The following is a 20893-nucleotide window of genomic DNA, read 5'->3' as shown; positions in this document are numbered from 1 at the left end:
CTCCCTGCTTGTTTTCCCTCTCTCACTGTGTTTCTCTCTGTCAAATAAATAAATAAAATCTTAAAAAAAAATACTAAAGAACCCAAATACTGTTTTCTTCTAGAGAAGCCATTCTGGTAAGTCAGAAAGGAAAGGTGAATGCTTTTATTACTAGAGCTTGTTCTGACTCCATTTCCTTGAATTTGAATGATTGCCATTTGGATGACTTTTCTACTCACCAGTTACGGCACCCGTTTGTTGTTCCTTTTTGTAATATGACTTAGCAAACTCTAAGAAAAGGGGGAAGAGGAGAGAGGGTTCATAGACACAAAATAAAATACACTTCATTTATCCCTCATCAAAATCCTTTCTTGTGGGTGGTGGGGGGGGGAGGCTTTCTTGTGTATCAGTTAAAATTTATTTATGTGCCACTTCATTCACTTGTGATTTAAACAGTGTACCACACATTTGAAAATTCATTATTTAAGTCTGCATTCTGACATTAAGTGGAAAGATTTACTGCGTTGTAATTGGTTTTGTGTGTGTCTGGGGCTGTGGCCAACACTTATTCTGGGAGATTCATGGCCTAATATCTTTGGAAGTCACTTCTGAACATAAATTCAGAATTAACATTATTTCAGATTAATTAATGCAAATTCAGTTAAAAGCCAGATATAATACTATAAACTTTTGTTAATTTGGAGCTCTAGCTGGTAGAGCTGGAAAGGACCTTAGGGGTTATACAGACCAATCTCATTAATTATACAAATGCAAAAACCGGAGGTGAACTTTTTCGCAATGGGTTTGCCGCCAGAACACAGGTGTCGTGAAAACCACCGCTCAACCTAAACCAAAATGGGAAAGGAAAAGACTCACATCAACATTGTCGTCATTGGACATGTAGATTTGGGCAAGTCTACCACTACTGGTCATCTGATCTACAAATGTAGTGGGATCGACAAAAGACCTATTGAAAAATTTGAGAAGGAGGCTGCTGAGATGGGAAAGGGCTCCTTCAAGTATGCCTGGGTCTTGGATAAACTGAAAGCTGAACGTGAACGTGGTATCACCATTGATATCTCCCTGTGGAAATTCGAGACCAGCAAGTATTACGTGACCATCATTGATGCCCCAGGACACAGAGACTTTATCAAAAACATGATTACAGGCACATCTCAGGCTGACTGTGCTGTCCTGATTGTTGCTGCTGGTGTTGGTGAATTTGAAGCCGGTATCTCCAAGAATGGGCAGACCCGTGAGCATGCCCTTCTGGCTTACACACTGGGTGTAAAACAGCGAATTGTTGGTGTTAACAAGATGGATTCCACTGAGCCACCCTACAGCCAGAAGAGATATGAGGAAATCGTTAAGGAAGTCAGCACGTACATTAAGAAAATTGGCTACAACCCCGACACAGTAGCATTTGTGCCAATTTCTGGTTGGAACGGTGACAACATGCTGGAGCCAAGTGCTAACGTGCCTTGGTTCAAGGGATGGAAAGTCACCCGTAAAGATGGGAATGCCAGTGGCACCACACTGCCTGAAGCTCTGGATTGCATCCTGCCACCAACTCGTCCAACTGACAAGCCCTTGAGTCTGCCTCTCCAGGATGTCTACAAAACTGGTGGTATTGGTACCGTCCCTGTGGGCCGAGTCGAGACTGGTGTTCTTAAACCTGGGATGGTGGTCACCTTTGCTCCAGTCAATGTTACAACTGAAGTAAAGTCTGTTGAAATGCACCATGAAGCTTTGAGTGAGGCTCTTCCTGGGGACAATGTGGGCTTCAATGTCAAGAACGTATCTGTCAAAAATGTTCATCGTGGCAGTGTGGCTGGTGACAGCAAAAATGACCCACCAATGGAAGTAGCTGGCTTCACGGCTCAGGTGATTATCCTGAACCATCCAGGCCAAATCAGTGCTGGATTGTCACACGGCTCACATTGCTTGCAAGTTTGCTGAGCTGAAGGAGAAAATAGATCGTCGATCTGGAAAAAAGCTGGAAGATGGTCCCAAGTTCTTGAAATCTGGTGATGCTGCCATTGTTGATATGGTTCCTGGCAAGCCTATGTGTGTTGAGAGCTTCTCTGACTATCCTCCTCTGGGCCATTTTGCTGTTCGTGACATGAGACAGACGGTTGCTGTGGGTGTCATCAAAGCAGTGGACAAGAAGGCAGCTGGAGCTGGCAAGGTCACCAAGTCTGCCCAGAAAGCTCAGAAGGCTAAATGAATATTATCCCCAATACCGGCCACCCCAGTCTTAATCAGGGGTGGAAGAACGGTCTCAGAACTGTTTGTGTCAATTGGCCATTCAAGTTTAATAGTAAAAGACTGGTTAATGATAACAATGCACCGTAAAACCTTCAGAAGGAAAGGAGAATGTTTTGCGGACCATGTTTTTTTTTGTGTGTGTGTGGCAGTTTTAAGTTATTAGTTTTTTGTTTTTTTTTTTAAGATTTTATTTATTTATCAGAGAGAGAGAGACAGAGGCAGGCAGAGGGAGAAGCAGGCTCCTTGCTCAGCAAGGAGCCCGATGTGGGACTTGATCCCAGGACCCTGGGATCATGACCTGAGCCGAAGGCAGACGCTTAACCGACTGAGCCACCCAGGCGTCCCTAAGTTATTAGTTTTTAAAATCAGTACTTTTTAATAGAAACAACTTGACCAAAAATCTGTCACAGAATTTTGAGACCCATTAAAACAAAAGTTTAATGAGAAACCTGTGTCTTCTTTTGGTCAACACTGTAACCTTTTGTATAGTACTATTCAGGTAAAAGTAGGTGTTGCACAGACCCTATTTCTAATGTTAAAATATGCTGAAACTTAAATTTGGGTTAACATTTTTTTCATGGGTGGGAACGTGAGCATTTTCACCTTTTCTAAGGGAAAGAAACTCTAATAGTAAAAAGCTATGGGGAAAAGGGGTCTGTTGGTGCAACACAGAACAGTTAGCAAAGAGTAACACCACAAGATAGTTACAAAACAGGTTAAATTCTGTAATACCAAAGTCATTATGTTGCATATAAGATTTGTATTATATCACATGCAGTAAACTTGTTATATTGTCACACAAACACACAAAAAAAACGGGAGGTGAAGAGTGATTTGCCCAACAGCACTGTGGTAGATGTGATAGATTCGGAAGATGACTACTGCCTACTCTTTGGAATCTGTGATATGTTAGATTAAATGGCCAAGGGGGATTAAGATTACAGATGGAATTAAGTTTGCTAATCACTAAATTTGACACTTAAAGGGGGAGATTATCCTGGATTATTTGGTTGGGCCCAGTGAAATCACAAGGGTCCTTATAAGTGGAAGGAGGAAGCAGAAGAGTGTGTCAGTGATGTGATGTGAAAAAGACTCAGCTGGCCATTGCTAGCTTTGAAGGTGGAAAGGGGCCAAGAGCCAAGGAACGTAAAAGTCAAATAAATTCTCCCTTGGAGCCTCCCGAAAGGAACACAGTCCTGCTGACACCTTAATTTTAGCCCAGTGAGAACTGTGATGGCTTTCTCACCTAAAACAAAAACAAAAAAAACTTTGTAAGATAATAAATTTGTGTTGTTTTAAAACACTTTGTTGTAGCAGCCATGGGGAACTAATGTACTCACATGGTAAAACAAGAAGTCAGGTATCAACTCCCAAATCAAGGCACATTCCACTAAAAGAAACATTTAAAAATACACCTGCCAAAAGGGAATAGAAAACTCTAAGACACTTGAAATTCCAGAAACTGGCAACCTCAGTTGGAAATAAATTATAAACAGTGTCAATTGTATGTCAGGCCCTGCAAACATAGCTACCCTGTGTGGACTTGCATCTTGACTATGCCTGTATGACTCCAGGGGGAGCCATTCCTGAAGACCCGGCTGTCCAAAAGAACTTTTCTGTATTGATGGAAATGTTTTGTCTGCTATCCACTAGCCCCATGTGGATATTGAGCATTTGGAATGTGATTAATGTGACTGCATTTTGAATATTTCATTTTCATTAATTTGAATAGCCACATGAGGCTGGTGGCTGCTTTATTGGATAGCACAGATGTAAATTATTCTTCAAGTAACCTAGAGTTGTGCATATAGCGGCACTGGTGGAAATGCTTTCTAAGTTAAATACTGAAATCTAACTCAAACTGTGTGAAGCTAAAAAAAAAAAAAAAGGTTATGAGGATGCAGAGTGACCCACAGACACCAAAAACAGGAATGCGCCTGGGCCCAGTAATAAGGGGTCTGGAACTCAAATGTTACCAAGACTCTTGCTCTTAGCCCTGCTGTTTTCTTTACCCAATTTTCTTTTCTAACCTAATTCATATTGTAATAGGCCACCGTCAGTAGTTACTAGATTTACATCTTAGTTGAAGAGTGTAGTTGGGCCAAACAAGAATCATTCTGATTCTAAATTCCCAAGAGGAATTGTGGTCAAATTATGGTTTCTTTAGTAATAATGTAAGAGAGTTTCCATAAAAAGGAAGATGCAGACAAAATCCTTTGTCAAATACAGTCAAGATTTTTATCAGATCAAAATCAGGGGCGCTTGGGTGGCTCAGTGTTTAAGCATTTGCCTTCAGCTCAGGTCATGATCCCAGGGTCCTGGGATTGAGTGGCGCATCAGGCTCCCTGCTCAGCGGGAAGCCTGCTTCTCCCTCTCCCACTCCCCCTGCTTGTGTTCCTTCTCTCGCTGTCTCTCTCTCTGTCAGTTAAATAAATCTTTAAGAAAGGTAGTCATTTAGTCATTATTCATTTTTAAGTAAGCTCTACCTCCAGTGTGGGGCTTGAACTCACAACCCTGAGATCAAGAGTTGCATGCTCTTCCAACAGAGCCAGCTAGGTGCCCCTAAATTATTTTAAGTTGCCATGGAAAAAACAGGCTATATAAACTCAGTTGCAAGTATAGGAAGTAATAGGTTGAATTGTGTCCCCCCAAAAGATATGTTGTAGTCCTAACCCTCAGTATCTCAGAATGTGACCTTATTTGGAAATACGGTGGTTGCAGATATAATTAGTTAAGATGAGCTCATACAGGCCTAGAGTGGATCCTTAATCTAATATGACTGGTATATTTATGAGAAGAGACACAGACACACAGAGAGATGACCGCCATGTAATGATAGAGGCAGAGATTGATCGGAGTGATGCATCCACAAGCCAAGGATTACCAACAAACTCAGAAGCTAGGAAAGGCAAGGAAGGATTCTCCCCTACAGGTTTCAGAGCGGGTGTGGCCCAGCTGACACCTTGATTTCAGACTTTGAGTGCCCCAAACTGAGAATCTATTTCTGTTGTCCTAAGCCATCCAAATTTGTACAGATTATACCCTAAGAATTTAGTGTTAAGAAAAACAAAGCTGTGAGGCGCCTGGATGGTTCGGTCGGTTAAGTGTCCCACTCTTAATTTCAGCTCAGGTCATGATCTCAGGGTCCTGGGATCCAGCCTTGCTACGGGCTCCCTGCTCAGTGGGGGTTCTGCTGCTCCCTCTCCCTCTGCTCCTTTCCCCACTTGTGTCCTCTCTCTCTCTCTCTCAAATAAATAAATAAAATCTTAAAAAAGAAAGAAAAAAGAAAAGCTTTTTCTAACTTTTGGTGGAGCCCAGGAAATCACTCAGTCTTTGAAAATTGCTTTTAATTTATAGCACTGAAGCCTTGAGTAAGTATGATTAATATTGCCAATAGAGGACCCTTACAATATGTTTTCAAGACTAATATCTTCTTTGTCAGCAATCACAATTAGGTGGGAGTCCATCTTAGGTAAGCCAAATTGTCCCTGACCCTTGATTCTTGTTTTCCCAACCAGACCAAAAAAAATGTCAAGGACGTGCTCAAAGGCAGTATTATAAACAACGTGACCAACAGCTGGGAAATTATTGTCTGAGCTTCTCAGTCTTCTATAGCAAAGACCTATGCTAAAATTCTCTTGCGTTTGGGAGAAACAGCTTGTGACAGAGTAAATTTGACAACTCATGGACATGTCTTCTCATGTTCTCATGGGAGGTGTTTCATCAAGATGTGAAGAGTTGGCCATCAAAATGGAAAGCCACATATTCTACAGAAGCAGTAGAGTGGGTAGAAAATGCCCTCTGATCCAAGAGGCCTTGAGCTTGGGGCGCCTGGCTGGCTCAGTCGGTGGAGCATGAGGCTCTTGATTTCAGGGTTGTGAGTTCGAGCCCCACGCTGGGCACAGAGCTTATGTGAAAAAAAAAAAAAAAAAAGAAGAAATGAGAGGCATCAAGCTTTTAACTAAGATGAATAGGATCTGGAGAGTGGCACTATTTAACTCACGGTTCTTACCTCTCCCAGTTGGTATGGCCACATCCAGCCTAGAGGACATGATAGGCTCCCCACTAGATCATACCATCTGACAAGAGAGTGGAACACAATGGATCCCGGCACATGTGTGTTGAAAGGCTGCAGAATATGGTAAAAGGAGCCTTGAGCTCCAGCTTGGGCTGGAAGTCAGAATCTAGCATTGCCTCCTCCAACTAGAGGAGCACATTTCATACCTAATGTGCTTTAGAGCTCACATCCAACTCTATAAATAAAGGAATTGTCCACATTTTACTCAGACCAGTAAAATAGACCAGGTATCTGGCTCCCAAACTCCTACTTTTTTTTTTTTAGATTATTTATTTATTTATTTGAGAGACAGAGCACAAACAGGGAGAGCAGCAGAGGGAGAGGGAGAAGCAGGCTCCCCGCTGAGCAAGGAGCCAATTCAGGGCTGGATCCCAGGACCCCGGGATCATGACCTGAGGCAAAGGCAGAATCCTAACTGACTGAGCCCCCCAGGCACCCCCCAAACTCATACTCTTTTTTTTTTTTAAGATTTTATTTATTTATTTAACAGAGAGAGAGCACAAGCAGGGGAAGCGGCAGGCAGAGTGAGAAGCAGCAGGCAGAGGGAGAAGCAGGCTTCAGGGAGCCCGATGTGGGGCTTGATCCCAAAACTCTGGGATCTTGACCCCAGCTGAAGGCAGACGCTTAACCAACTGAGTCACCCAGGCGTCCCAACCAAACTCATATTATTTTTTTCTTTTTTAAAGATTTTGTCAGAGAGAGCACAAGTAGGGGGAGCGGCAGGCAGAGAGAGAAACAGGCTCCTTGCTGAGCAGGGAGCCCTATGCAGGGCTGGATCCCAGGACCCTGGGATCATGAGCTGAGCTGGAGGCAGACGCTTAACGACTGAGCCACCCAGGCATCTCCCAACCAAACTGATATTCTTAACTATAGTACTGTACTACCTCAGTTCTTCTCATATGTGATATAGGGATAATTAGCATTATCCAATATCCCTTGGGATGTTAAGAGGATGAAGTACAAAAATAGATGAGAATACTTTGGGAAAAGCTTTTAAAGGCCTATACATGTGTGTTATTCTTGCATCATATAAACCAATCAGTTTGCATTGTTAAAACTAGTTTGGTTTTAACCAAAGGCCTTAGATCACATTTATTATTAATACCTGATCAGAGATTTCTTTTGATCATTGGCCCCATTGATGGTGGGCTTGGTAGCTACCTCTGAGAAATGATGTTGATTCCATGTCTCATCTACCTGCAACTATTAACATCTGTGTGATAGCAGAAATTTCATCTTATTCATTGGAGATTGCCTTGGAACAGTGCCTAACATAATAGATACTCGATAAATATTTGTGAAGTAAATTAGAACTAATCTCCAGCATCCAGCATGGTCCCTAGCATCTTGTAAGCCTTTTGACAGATACGTAACAGTTTAACTGACCGAGATTGGGTGGCTACTATGAAACCTGGAAGTGATCTGGAAGAACTCAGACTATATCCAGAACGAGAATAGAACTGGATTCTGAAAAGGAGCCTAGAACAGTGTCCTAAGAGCCACCATCATTTACAAATATTTACTTGAAAAGAATCCTACTTAGGGGAGCTTCTAACACATTGAATAACAGTATAATGCATGCATTAATTCATTTAAATGCATTTACCGCCTTTGACTACTTCTTCTCCCTGGCAAGTAAAAATTCATCCCCAAGTACACCAGTGAACAAATGAGACATAGTAGAAGGCAGATTTGGTTTGATTTGTCCGTTGGTCCTAGCTGCTAGCAGTTCATTAAACATTCTACACCCCAGGGAGATAGCTAATCTCTAGTTGCCAGAGGATGTATACTTGATGCTGGTCAAGGTAGTAACTGCACTAACCTGCATTTTGCTACTTTCAGGAGTACCAACCTCTTGGTGGAGACCTAGCCCCTTCTTGCAGTGCTTGGAAACCTAATTTTGATTGCTCATTAACTACAGATTACCTACTTGCTCTTATTCAAGTGTTTAATCACTAGAGATAGCTAGCTACTCTGAATATCAAAAAACCAGTTGTGGGGTGCCTGGGTGGCTCAGTCAGTTAAGCGTCTGCCTTTGGCCCAGGTCATGATTCCAGGGTCCTGGGATCGAGCCCCACATCAGGCTCCCTGCTCGGCAAGGAGCCCTGCTACTCCCTCTCCCTCTGCCTCTCCCCCTACTTGTGCTCTCTCTCTGTGTCAAATAAATAGATAAAATCTTAAAAAAAAAACAAAAAACCAAACCAGTTGTCTTTGGGAGGGAAAAGCAGACTCCCCGCTAAGCAGAGGGCTCCATGTGGGGCTTGATTCCAGGACCCTGAGACCATGACCTGAGCCAAAGGCAGACACTTAATGGACTGAGCCACCCAGGTGCCCCTCAAAAAACGACTTCTGACCATTGACTTTGTATTCTTCAAGTGAGAGTATGTTAAATATTACTAGAATTGGGCGCAGAAGTAGACTCTCTGAGCAGTGTTTATTCACATAACAAATGTGTGAATGTGCCTGTAACATGCCAAGAGAACTTGAAACTAGAAGAACTATGATCATGTTCTTTATTTTTTAATTCATGACCATCAGTCCCTGGACATTCCTCCCTACCACCAAGCCATTTGCTAACAGTAATAATTACTGTCTTCCTCAGAGGGTTGAAATGAGAATCAAAGGAGATAATCTATGTGCAAGTGCTTTATAAACTATCAAGTGCCAAACACATATGAGGGATTATAATAGGAGGAAACGTGCCTTCCAAAATTAATCATTTAGAAAATGCTATGTTACTGGTTTCCATGTTCAAATTATGACAAATTCTTGTAGCCACAATGAAGCAAGGAATTGAAATTGGGGGAAGAAACTAATAATTCAGCATTTTTAGTTCATGTGGAAATACTAATTCCACAACCCATACAGGAATATGCAGCATTTTAGGAGTTTATATTTAAAGTTTTTCTAACAGTGAATTGCCTAGAGATTCAACTATTCCTGGGGATTTTCTTATGATTCTGAACATCACCCAGTGCTCTGCTCCTCTCCTCATTCAACCTCCAGGAAACTTCCAGCTATCCTTTCCACTCTTAGGAAAACTAACGGGGAGTGTGACTTAAAATGGGTTCAGATTGCATCGGCATGATAAACCATGTCTATCTTATTCACGATGCGAATCCCTAAACATTTCCAGCCTATTCGGTGGAGTTCAACACAGTGGAACAGTACGAGGCAGGCAGGTGATGGTGATTTCTCGGTTCCCGATCCCTTTTCGGAGAAGGCGCCATCAGCTAGCTTCTCGGATCCCGGAGAAAGCAAGAAAGTCTGGAGGTTGGGTTGGGGGAGGAAGAAGCGGGCGACCAAACCCCTCCCCACCTCCCCGGAACACACGGGCGGGGCTGGTCGGGGGTCGGCGCTCCTCCCCGGGGCGGGGCTCGCGGCGGCTCCCTGCGTCCCGCAGCGCGCCCTGGGCTGCCGAGCGGGCTTGCGCGGCGGGCGGCGGGCAGTGGGCGCGATGTATCTCCGCAGGGCGGTCTCCAAGACGCTGGCGCTGCCTCTGAGGGCGCCCTTCGGCCCCGCGCCGCTCCGGAAGGACGGTGAGTGCCGCGCCGGCCCGGGCGTCCAAGCCTGAAGAGGACAGGCGCCAGCGCGCGGATTTGCCGGCGCCCGGGTAGCCGCCGGCACCCTGGGGGCCAAACCCGGCCCGAGCTGCAGAAGCCTGGGATTGAGGATAGGGGGAGAAATGAAGGAAAGTCGCGGGGAAGACGCCCCGAAGTTCTTGAAGACTTAGGAAGTAGGGAACTTTTCCAGCGCGGCTTCGGAATCCGGCCTAGGCTTCCTGGGTTCGAATCTTGATCTTGGGCAAGTGATTTCACCTGCTTCCTTATCTCTAAAATGGGGACAGTAATGGTTGTGAGTTTTAAATGAGTTAATATGCAGTTAAAAGCGCTTAGAAAAGTGCCTGGCTAACGTCCGCGTAGCTTAAAGTCCTTCTATTAGTATTGGTACATGTGCGCTCTCCAACTTCGCGAGGAAGCAGAGGAACGAGTGGCACGATGGAGCTAGGCAGGGCGCGGGAGGGACTGCGGGCCCATTAAATGTTGGGTAAATACCCCTGAGTAAATAAACTCAAGGCTTGTCCGGGGCTCGGCAGCCAGAGCTCCGTGAGCCTTCGAAGCGCTTTCCCTGGGTCTGCGCAGAAACCTGGAGCTATCCCAAGCGTTTCGGCTCAGCCGTCCCAGTATCTGTCACCTTTAGATTTGGGGATGCAGGGGAAGAGGTATAGTATTCAGAAATTTCCTAAAGGGGAAGTTGCAGTGCAAGCTGGAAGCTTCTTAACTAAAACTGGAGAAACGGGAAAGCGCCCACTCTAGCGCCTGGAACTTTGTCGGGGCTTAATAAGTGTGAGCATGCGTGTTTTTCCTCCCTGCGGCCAGCGGCCCCCGGGCCGGCTTTGCGCTCCCGCGCAGTTCGGCCGCAGCCCGCACCTTCCTAGACCTCCTCCGTCTCCCGTCTTTTCCGTCCCGCTTAGCCCAGCGGCTCTTAGACAACCTCTTGCGAAGTTCTTAGTTCTCCCTGCACTTCGCCTCACTTTCTAAGGCTTGTGAGGTACTTTAGCCCAGAGCGTGCATTCAAGCCGAGAGAGACACTCTCCTGCGGAAAAGTCCATGGGCCATTTTTTTTTTTCCACTTTGATTAGCCCTGTGGTGGTGATGGTGGTGGTGGGAGGGAAGGAAGGTCTGTCCCGCTAGCTTTGTTTTTCTCTTAAAATGCTGGTAGGAAGTAGTTGACTCACAAGTAACAGAATAAGGCATTTTTTCGTTTTCCTTGATCTTTATACTGAGTGAGAGCAGTTTTTTTCACTGACTAAATAGAAGCCATTAATTTTAAACATCTGAAGATAACGAGGCCGTTGTGATTGGGGGTGGGGAGGGGAGAAAGATGAGCCCCCTGACCGTGGCCTTCGACGTTATCGCCCGCAGGCCCCACGGTCTTCAGGCACAAACACCCACCCCTTTTGTAGCGACGCGTTTCAGATAATTTCTTCCCCAACTTGGGCTAAGGGAAGAGTAGGTTAAAAATTCTAAATCGGCAGTTAGCAGTACTGGCTGTAGCAACAATTTTCATCTAATTACTTTTTTCGTAGCACTGATTCGTTTATGTATTTTAAGAACTATTACTGACTGGGAATCTGGTTTCAGTCATGGACATTAATTGACCTTTTTTATTGGTACTTTCTGTTTTGATGAAAAATAAAACTTTTTTATTGAAGGGTAAAATTTTAGCTGCGCCTCATCAAATTGTCTTCTCTGGCTTTTGCTTTTAAAAATGTAACTTTTTAATGAGTAATTGGGTTTGTAATAGATCATTGGAAGGAACGCACAAAGACAAAATAGAAGTCACCTGTAATCCTACCACTCAGGGAATACCCCGATTTACGTTTTAGTATATATAATGTTCCAGACCTTTTTTTCCTCTTGCATTTTATTCTTATGCACATTGCTTCCACAAACTGAGATAGTTCTGTATAGATTATTCTATAACTTTGCATTTAGTATATTGTAAATATTTTCTCACATAAATAATATTCTCCTGCAAAACTTCTATTTCACATTGTATGGATATGCTCAAATTCAATAATCTTTATTAAATATTTCCCATTTCATTGCTCTTTTAAATAACTGCATAATTGTATTTGTGTTTAAGTCTTACATCTCTGATGATTTTCTTTATTCCTTCCTATTTAAAATAATCTTTTTGATATTTATGTCTGGTTGACAACTACAGAAGCTACATATTCCCTGTTTCATAACAGATGTATTTTCAAACCAACAAAAGCCCCACTACAGGTCAAAGCCATACCCTCTTACCATAGCCTCTTTGGGTACATTTGTGGGGAAAAATATTTTTTTCCAAGAGATGGTCATTTATATCCAAACTAAAAACAGATACAGGAAATCTTCCCAGTATTGCTACTACAAAGATTTGTAATCAGTGCAAATGTCTTAAGATTTGCCCTCTGCAAATCAAAACTTCTTAGTCCTTGCATCCATCCTCTGTGTCAGGCCACATCCAATTACTTGGCACTTTTCCAGCTCTTCTGCTCTTGCACATGCTGTGCCTTCTGCCTCCGGTTCAGTTTTCTCTTCCCTTATTTATCTGACAATCTCCTCTACTTTCCTTCAAAACCCAGGTCATGTCTCTCCAGCTGTGACAGGTCCCTTGAGCCAACTAGCTGAGGTTTTTCACTGAATTTTCTTGCTGTTATTGCAACTTCTACTTGCTTCTGTACCAGCATTTGTCACACTGCATTGCAGTTATTTGTCTACAATTATTTGTCTGTACCTTTGTTCCCTCCTTCTACATGGTGAGCTACTTGAGGCTAGGGACCTTGTATGTCTTGTTCACAGTTCTATCCTTAATGATTCTAACAAGGCCAAACACAGAGTAGGTGCTCAACATTTATTCATTCAACAAATGTCTCTACTTTTTTATCTTTAAAATAAAGAATTTGAGCTATGTGAACTTTAAGCTCTTTCTAGCTGTGAGTCTATTATAAAAATTTCAATTCCAGGGCATATGGTTTTATATATTTAGATGTAATAATACAGTACACTTACCTATTTCTATTAGTTTGTACAGAATTGTACTTCCATTTCAAACATGACCATGTTGTAATATTTTGTCTTAAACAAGCTTGTATCTGCCCATCTTTAAAGGCTTTTGTTAGAAAAATTAAGATTTCTGCCTACATAGACATTTGTATTACAGATTTATCAAAATGTGTTGGATTTCAGCATGTTTTATTTAACATGTAAGTTTTAAGTACAAATATATTTAATTCAATTTTTGGAAAAATAATCTTTTCCCCTGAATCCTATGGTGGAGTACATACAGCAAATGGATTTCTTTTGTATCTCGTTTGACTGTCAGAATTGTTCAGTGCTTTTGTCATTTCTCCTTACCCACGCCCGCACTCTTTCCAAGAAAAGCATGATGCTAACTAAGCACGAAGGTGACAGGTTTCATGAGTACTTATCAAATGAGATTGGGAAAATGTCAAATGGAATTATTATCCTACCTTGTGATACTGTATTCCCTTAAGCTAAAATCACTTGATGTTAATAGATTCTAAGTTCACCGAAGGGGAAAATTTTTTTAAGATATAATTATTTTAAATAGTTTTGCTTAATATCATGAAACTGTGTTTCAACTTGTTTTCCTAGCATCTCTTCGCTGGATGTCGTCTAACAAATTGCCTGGATCATCTGGATCAAATATGATCTATTATCTGGTTGTAGGTGTCACAGTCAGTGCTGGTGGATATTATGTAAGTGTTTAAGTAACCATAATGTTTAGGAATTCATATATTTTACAACCTATGGTAAAACTCAAAGCATTGTCAAGGTCAGGACATGGGATTAATTAAATATACAAGATTATGAAGATTTTTTTTTAGGTGTGAAATCAACATTTCTTACACAACATACACTGCCAAGTATGGGTGACTTCTAGTAAAAATGATGTCATTAGGGGCGCCTGGGTGGCTCAGTTGGTTTAGTGACTGCCTTCGGCTCAGGTTATGATCCTGGCGTCCCGGGAGTTCCCTGTTCTGCGGGGAGTCTGCTTCTCCCTCTGACCCTTCCCCTTCTTGTGCGCTCCCGCGCTCTCTCTCTCTCATTCTCTCTCTCAAATGAATAAAATCTTCTTAAAAACTGATGTTATTATAAATACTAATAATAGTTGACATTCCAGTGTTTCTCATGTGACAGACTCACGGCTCATTTAATAATTACAGTAATTCTATGAGTAGGTACTATTATTAACATTTAACAAGAACTGTTTTGAAAGATTAACTTAAATTAATAGACTGTTTATTTTTTAAAGATTCAATTTGTTTATTTGACAGAGAGAGACACAGCCAGAGAGGGAACACAAGCAGGGGGAGTGGGAGAGGGAGAAGCAGGCTTCCTACTGAGCAGGAAGCCCGATGTGGGGCTCGATCCCAGGACCCTGGGATCATGACCTGAGCCGAAGGCAGACGCTTAACCGACTGAGCCACCATGCGCCCAATAGGCTATGTTTTTAGAGCATTTTAGGTTTACAGAAAAATCTGCAGAAAGTACAGAGTTCTCATACCTCCTCTCAACACTCCCTCCATCAATGGTCTCACATTAGTGTGGCACATTTGTTACAACTGGTGAGTCAATATCAATACATTATAACTAAAGTCCATAGTGTACATTAGGGCTCACTCATGGTGTTGTACATTTTATAGGTTTGGACAAATATATTATGATATATCCATTATAGTAACAAACAGAATAGTTTCAGTGCCCTAAAATTTCCTGTGTTCCACCTAGTCATTCTTTTCCTCCCTGAATCTTTTTACTGTCTCCATAGTTTTTATTAGTTTTATATATCTTTATATACCTTCATTATTTTAAAAAGGTAATATATTTAAAAAAAACTCAAAATAGACATATGCAAAATTAAAAGAATGTTTTACCCACTCCTCCTAGGTAATCACTATAAAATGAAGCTTTTGATATTATGATTTTGGAGCTAAAATGAGATATTTTTGCATTAAATAAGTAATAATAAGGCTATCGAATCATTCCCCATTTTTTTAAAGATTTTATTTATTTTTTATTAGAGAGTGAGCGAGAGAGAAACAGCATGAGAGGGGAGAGGGTCAGAGGGAGAAGCAGGCTCCCCGCTGAGCCGGGAGCCCGATGCAGGACTAGATCCTAGGACTCCGGGATCATGACCTGAGCGAAGGCAGTCGCCAAACCAACTGGGCCCCCCAGGCGCCCCGAATCATTCCCCATTTTGTCATAAACTTTCTAAATCAAAATTTAATCTTCAGTGTGAGTAAAAGTAAAATAAATATAAATTCTTTGGAAACCCTAAGAGTACACAAGAGTCACTACATTTTGGTTTGACCCTACAGAAATATGCATAATGGGACTTTTAGGCATAACTAGGAGCAGTTTGTATGTAGACGGTCAAACCAAAATAACTTATTCTAATCTTCAGAATTTTGAAAGCCTCAAGAAATCAGGAAACTTCAAATATGTCACTTATATTATTGTCCTCCACTGATCTATCAGCTTTTACTCATACCCAGATTCCTTTCCTTCTACCATCTTTCTACTGCTTAATGTTGAATTCACTGCCCAGGGCTACTATTGTTGGATGTAGGCCCTTGGAGAAACAAGAAATTGGGCTGGGCCATGTGATTATGTGGGGAGCTGGAAGATGGAATTTCATCTGGAACTCACTATACCCATAATTATGTTTATTAGTGCCAGACATGAACCTCTCCAGCTCGCTAAATCTTTCTTGGCAAAAGCAATCATAAACTGGACAGTTATAAACTGGCTTCTCATTCGAGCCCTTTCTGGCCTTTTTCTCTCACAAGGGGAGTGGAAGTTGGACAAGGCAATGAGCTCCAAGTCCCTTTCCACCTCTAAGAACGTGTGGTTTTACTCTTGAATGTTGGAAGCCTTAATTCCCAAGAATCTTAGGCTCTTGTCAGGAGGAAATACAGAATGTGAGGCACTTGAAAACCTGTATTCTAGTCCCCCCTCCCCTTCTCCCGTACTTTTAAATAAGTTCTCTACTAGATTTATCTGAATTGAATCCACAGATGCTCACTAGGCAGTTTTTCATTTCCAAGTAAAATCTTCTACTACGAGGGCCTCGTAGAATCTGAGAGAGGCCCAGGTCACGTCAGTTTTTTGAGGGTCTGAGGTATTTGTGGGATATTTTAAACGCTTACATGTAATAAGTAATATCATTCAGAAATAACTTCCAAAGTCTAGATTCGAGGCTTTCCAAAGGCCTCTTCTGACAGGTCTTTTTTCTACTGTGTTTGACCTCATTAGGTTTGGAAAAGCTAGATTCTCTCGGCCACACATGAGTATGAATTATTCTAATATCATCATCTCTTCAATCCTACCTAAACTAGTCTTTCTTCCCACCTTGTGTTTTAGCCCCTTGAACAAAAAAAAAAAGTAATGTTCCTTGGGATGTCGCTGCTGGGATGGCCATTTCAGGAATGTGAACCTCTGCACAGGCTCAGCTTTCGTGTACTGAGAGTGGAGGGTGTCGACCCAGCATAGTGGTTTAAGCTATCAGGAGCTCCCACCCTGCTAGGAAAGTAGTCCCTGCTCTTATTCAGAAATGGTAACTGTCATTCCTTGCTGATCCTGTTTGTTCTGCAGGTTTCAAACCCAGATGATTCAAGTCTGAATTCACCAAACTCTGCGGGATTTGTTAGGGCCACTTCAGTATCCTCTCCACCCCTGAGGTTATAGATTTTCTGTGTTCACAGTCTAGTGTTAACATTCTATAAAATGGTTTGTAATTTGCAAAGTATAATTTTTAATAAGATGCTTGGTTTTTGATAATTAAAAATTTAGAGAATACTATATATAAATATACAAATTTTAAAAATCTGTAATCCTGTTACTAAGTGATAAATCCCTAACAACATTTTTTTTAAGCTGAGATAATATAAACAATATTATCTAACTAGGGAGATTTTCATTTTTAAAAGATCATTGGCTAAAAACACAGGCCAGAGATGAGTACTTGAATATGAAATGAAAGGAAGCCTGCACATCAGATCTGTGATTGAGATAACTTTATTCCTGATTCTGTTCCTGAAATAACCGATGGTCAGGTCACAGTGCTGCTTTTAAGGAATAACTCTAGCTTACATAGGAATCTTCTTTAGGGTCTACAAATATGCCATTTTGAAAGATTTTTTTCCAAACTTTTTATTATGAGATGACTGAGTTTCACATGCAGTTATAAGAGCTAATACAGAGAGATCTCATATAGTCTTCACCTCATTTCCTCCAGTGATTAACATCTTTTATAGGGATAATCCAGTATCACAACCAGGAAACGGACATTGATAAAATCCATTGTCCTTATTCAGATTTCACCACATTTACTTGCACTTTTGTGTGTGTGTGTGTGTGTGTATTTAGTTCTGGGCAGTTCTGTCATGTGTAGATTCATGTATTCACCACCACTGTCAAGATACAGGATCCCTTGTGTAGCCCTTTATAATTGCACTCAGTCTTGTTTGCCACTCTCCTCACTTCTTCCCAGCCCTGGCAACCAGGAATCTGTTCTCTAGTTCTGTAACTTTCCATTTCAAGAATGTTACATAAATGGAATTATAAGGTATATAATATTTTGAGACTGGCTTTTTTCACCCAGCATAATTACGTGGAGATTCATCCAAATGGTTATACCTGTATTGATAGTTTGTTCCTTTTTAATCCTGAGTAGCATTCTATGTTATGGATGTAGCACAGTTTGCTTAACCATTCATCTGTTGTAAGACCCCCAGCCTGATTCCAGCTTTTGGCTATTACAAATAAAGCAACCATGAACATTTGTGTACAGGATTTTGTGTGCACATAAGTTCCCATTTCCCTGGGATAAATGCCAGAGGATATCTGCAAATGCCTGTCAGAATATTTTGAGTCTAGCATAATTTGTTTTTCTTCTTTGTCTTCATCTTTGTATCTACTGTGTGTTTTCTGTTATCTTTGACTCCTGTTAGAGCATTAGTTTCTTTTCTTTTTAAAGTGTTCCACTTAATAGCAAAAGTTTCCAAAGGGGAAACAAAAGAGTAGGTGGGGTACATTGGTTTCTCTTCTTTGAATTGTATATACCTTTGAACTTGGCATGATGAATTTTAGAGCTCAAGAAATAAACTTAAGCACACATTTACTTTCAGACTTACAAGACAGTCACATCAGAGCAAGCCAAACACACGGAACATATAACAAATTTGAAAGAAAAAACCAAAACAGAGTTACATCCACTTCAAGGTAAAGTGAATTTATTATTTTTTTCTCTTAAGACATTGATTTCCATGATCTTAGTCTAGCAATGAACACTATTTGCTTTTGGCTTCTTTACTAACTTGACAGAATGGCTCTGGGCAGGAGTTCATTCAGAAAGGGAAAGCCCAACCAAAACCTAAAGAATATTGTTATATGTTTTGGATGAGTGCATTAGATAAATGAAACGTTTTACATTTGTATTGCTGACCAGTGGCTTTGAATTCTTTGTGTGGTAATATTACTTTTCCCCTACTCAGGCTTCCATTCAGGCAAGCATAATTTTAGTATCTGTCTCTCTCAGCAGCTTCACCTCTCATTTCCCTCATTATTTTTTTTAAATCATAGAACTAATTTTTGTTTCAGTTTTGGCTAAGATCACCAGTGTGTCTTTGCCCAAAGTACACTTGACATTAGTACAATCAGTCATGTCTATTAAGTCCCTCAGTTGATCTGATTGATAAAATGGCAACTCCTAGAACAGAAACTTTACATTTTCACCCTAATACGTATTTCTTGCCTTGAATTGCTTGCTTTAAATACTTTTTTCCATCTCAATTATAATGCCATTATTATCAATTACTATGATCACTATTTAGGGACAGATAATAGCTACTTATGAACCAATTTTAACCTTTTAGTCATGACAACAGTAAGAAATGGAATATCTTCAATAAACATTACTGAATATAATCATGAGAAGGCTGTAATAATAATGAAATATAGCATTTCTATTATATATATATATATATACACACACACACATACACACAGAGAGAGGGAGAAAGAGAAAGAGAGGGGACAGCAGAGGGAGAGAGAGAATCCCAAGTGGACTCCCCAGTAAGCCTGGAGCTTGCCAAGGGGCTCTATCTCACAACCCTGAGATCATGACCTGAGCCGAAATCAAGAGTCAGGTGCTTAACCTACTGAGTCACGCAGGTGCCCTGCACTTTTGGTTTTAAATCCCTTATCATACACATGATTTTAATCAATCCTCACAATAGCTCTTTGAAGCAGATATTATCGATATCCCCATTTTACAGATGATAAAACTGAGGTTGAGAGAATATTTGTGATTGCTCAGTCATCAACTAGTAAGTTGGCTGCTCTTCCAGGCTATTTCACATGAAAGGTTGGCTGTTTATTTTCATGTTCTTTGTATTTAAATCAATAATATTTGTAATTTTTTAAAAAGATTTTATTTATTTATTTTGACAGAGAGACAGCAAGAGAGGGAACACAAGCAGGGGGAGTGGGAGATGGAGAAGCAGGCTTCCCACCGAGCAGGGAGCCCGATGCAAGGCTCGATCCCTGGGATCATGACCTGAGCCGAAGGCAGACGCTTACCGACTGAGCCACCCAGGCACCCCTGTAATTTTTTTCTTAAGTTTAACAGGTTCAAAAAGGCTTATGAAAAAGCAGATCCCCATTTTCCCTCCCCAAAGGCAATCAGTAATACCAGCTTCTTTGTATCCTCCTAGAGAGTCTTACAAATAAAAACTATCTAGGTATGTCCTACCTCCTTTGGTCCTAGCACAAATAGTACCATACGGTATACATTGCTCTTTTCCTTGCTTTTTTTCACTTAACAGGCTACCTTGAAGACCATTTCATATCAATCCATATAGCTTTGTCTCGTTTTTACAAATGACTGCGCAGACTTCCACTGTATTCCCATGCTCTTTAAATTAACCCTTTGCTTAATGGACTAAATCTTAAAGGTAAAAAAGAGAAGGTGGCGGGAGCTGAGAAAGCAAGTTCAGAAGTGTGTGAAGTATCTTTCGTGGAAGTTCCGGAGGTAGATGCGGAATATAGTCCAGATGCTACAGTTGCAGCCAGAGAGGAGGCCGCTCCGGCAGAGACCGACGCGGTCAGTGCTGAAGCGGGGCCAGAGGCGACCGCCGCAGCGCTGGGCGCAACCGCACAAGGCAGCGCTGAAATGCCCTCGGAGGCTCAGAATGCAGCTTTGGATGAAACTGTTGCCGGAAATGATGATAAAGGGACTACAGAGAGGGAAAGTTCTGGTGAAAGTGCTGAACGAGAAGAAAAGAATCGCCCCGTTGAATCAGAATCCTCTGCTGGGGTTGATTTACAGGAGGAAGCCAGCGTTGGTTCCGACGCCGCCCTGGCTCAAGGCTAATCTCCCGCTGATGGACACTTGAGCAAAAAAAATGCCATCGAGTGTCCGATAGGTGCTTTCGTAGTTTCAGTCATCGTAGTTTTAGAATAGGCTTCTTTGCTAGAAAACTTGAATGTGCCTTGAAGATTTTTGGTATCTACTGATAGATTTGGGGATTGAGAAACTTGAGATTTTACGTGTCTGAATAGTTTCCTGCTCTCTGAGATCCGAATACGACATTGCAGTAAAAAACTTACCGAGTTCCATCTTTGCATTTAAGTTTCATATCATAGGAAGTGAGCTATCTCTACAATCTGCATTCACTTTAATTTTTGCTATACCTGATTCTTTATGTTAATCTAGGTTCTTGAGTTTTGATTTGAACTCATTAAAATAAAATTGGAAAATCTTTAGTGCTTCTGTTTTTATTCACTAATATTTATATGTATAAATAATCTATAATATTAAAGATCATGTATAATAAAATATATGTTATAGTATCGATTGTAGATTAATATACAGCATCGCGTGAACAATCAAAGAAAACATCTATGGACAACTCTGCATATAGCAATGTACATTACATCTCTGTTCTCCTGTCTATATTGCATGGGGAACTGTGCCAACATCTTTAAT

The 20893-nt window shown here is 41.3% G+C and overlaps 1 protein-coding gene and 1 pseudogene across 3 annotated transcripts; both read left to right on the top strand.

Moving 5' to 3' along the window:
• Positions 1 to 819: 819 nt before the first annotated feature.
• Positions 820 to 2206, top strand: LOC113925437 (annotated as a pseudogene). Its single transcript, XR_003520996.2, has one exon. The product of XR_003520996.2 is annotated as an elongation factor 1-alpha 1-like (transcript).
• Positions 2207 to 9727: 7521 nt separating this feature from the next.
• On the top strand, positions 9728 to 20670 carry LOC113924799 (mitochondria localized glutamic acid rich protein). Of its 2 annotated transcripts, none has more exons than XM_027599046.1 (4): positions 9728 to 9864; positions 13495 to 13598; positions 18033 to 18126; positions 19860 to 20670. In XM_027599046.1, exons 1-4 carry the CDS (start codon positions 9783 to 9785, stop codon positions 20276 to 20278), a joined length of 699 nt encoding a protein of 232 aa, XP_027454847.1. In that variant the 5' UTR covers positions 9728 to 9782; the 3' UTR covers positions 20279 to 20670. The 2 variants fall into 2 exon arrangements, with proteins under 2 accessions (XP_027454847.1, XP_027454848.1); XM_027599047.1 differs by lacking the exon at positions 9728 to 9864 and adding an exon at positions 10011 to 10129.
• Positions 20671 to 20893: the final 223 nt, after the last annotated feature.

This window comes from Zalophus californianus, chromosome 2, assembly GCF_009762305.2.
Source record: "Zalophus californianus isolate mZalCal1 chromosome 2, mZalCal1.pri.v2, whole genome shotgun sequence".
Taxonomy (NCBI): domain Eukaryota; kingdom Metazoa; phylum Chordata; class Mammalia; order Carnivora; family Otariidae; genus Zalophus; species Zalophus californianus.
Note: the sequence above shows the minus strand (reverse complement) of the source record. Positions and strands in the feature narration are given on the sequence as shown.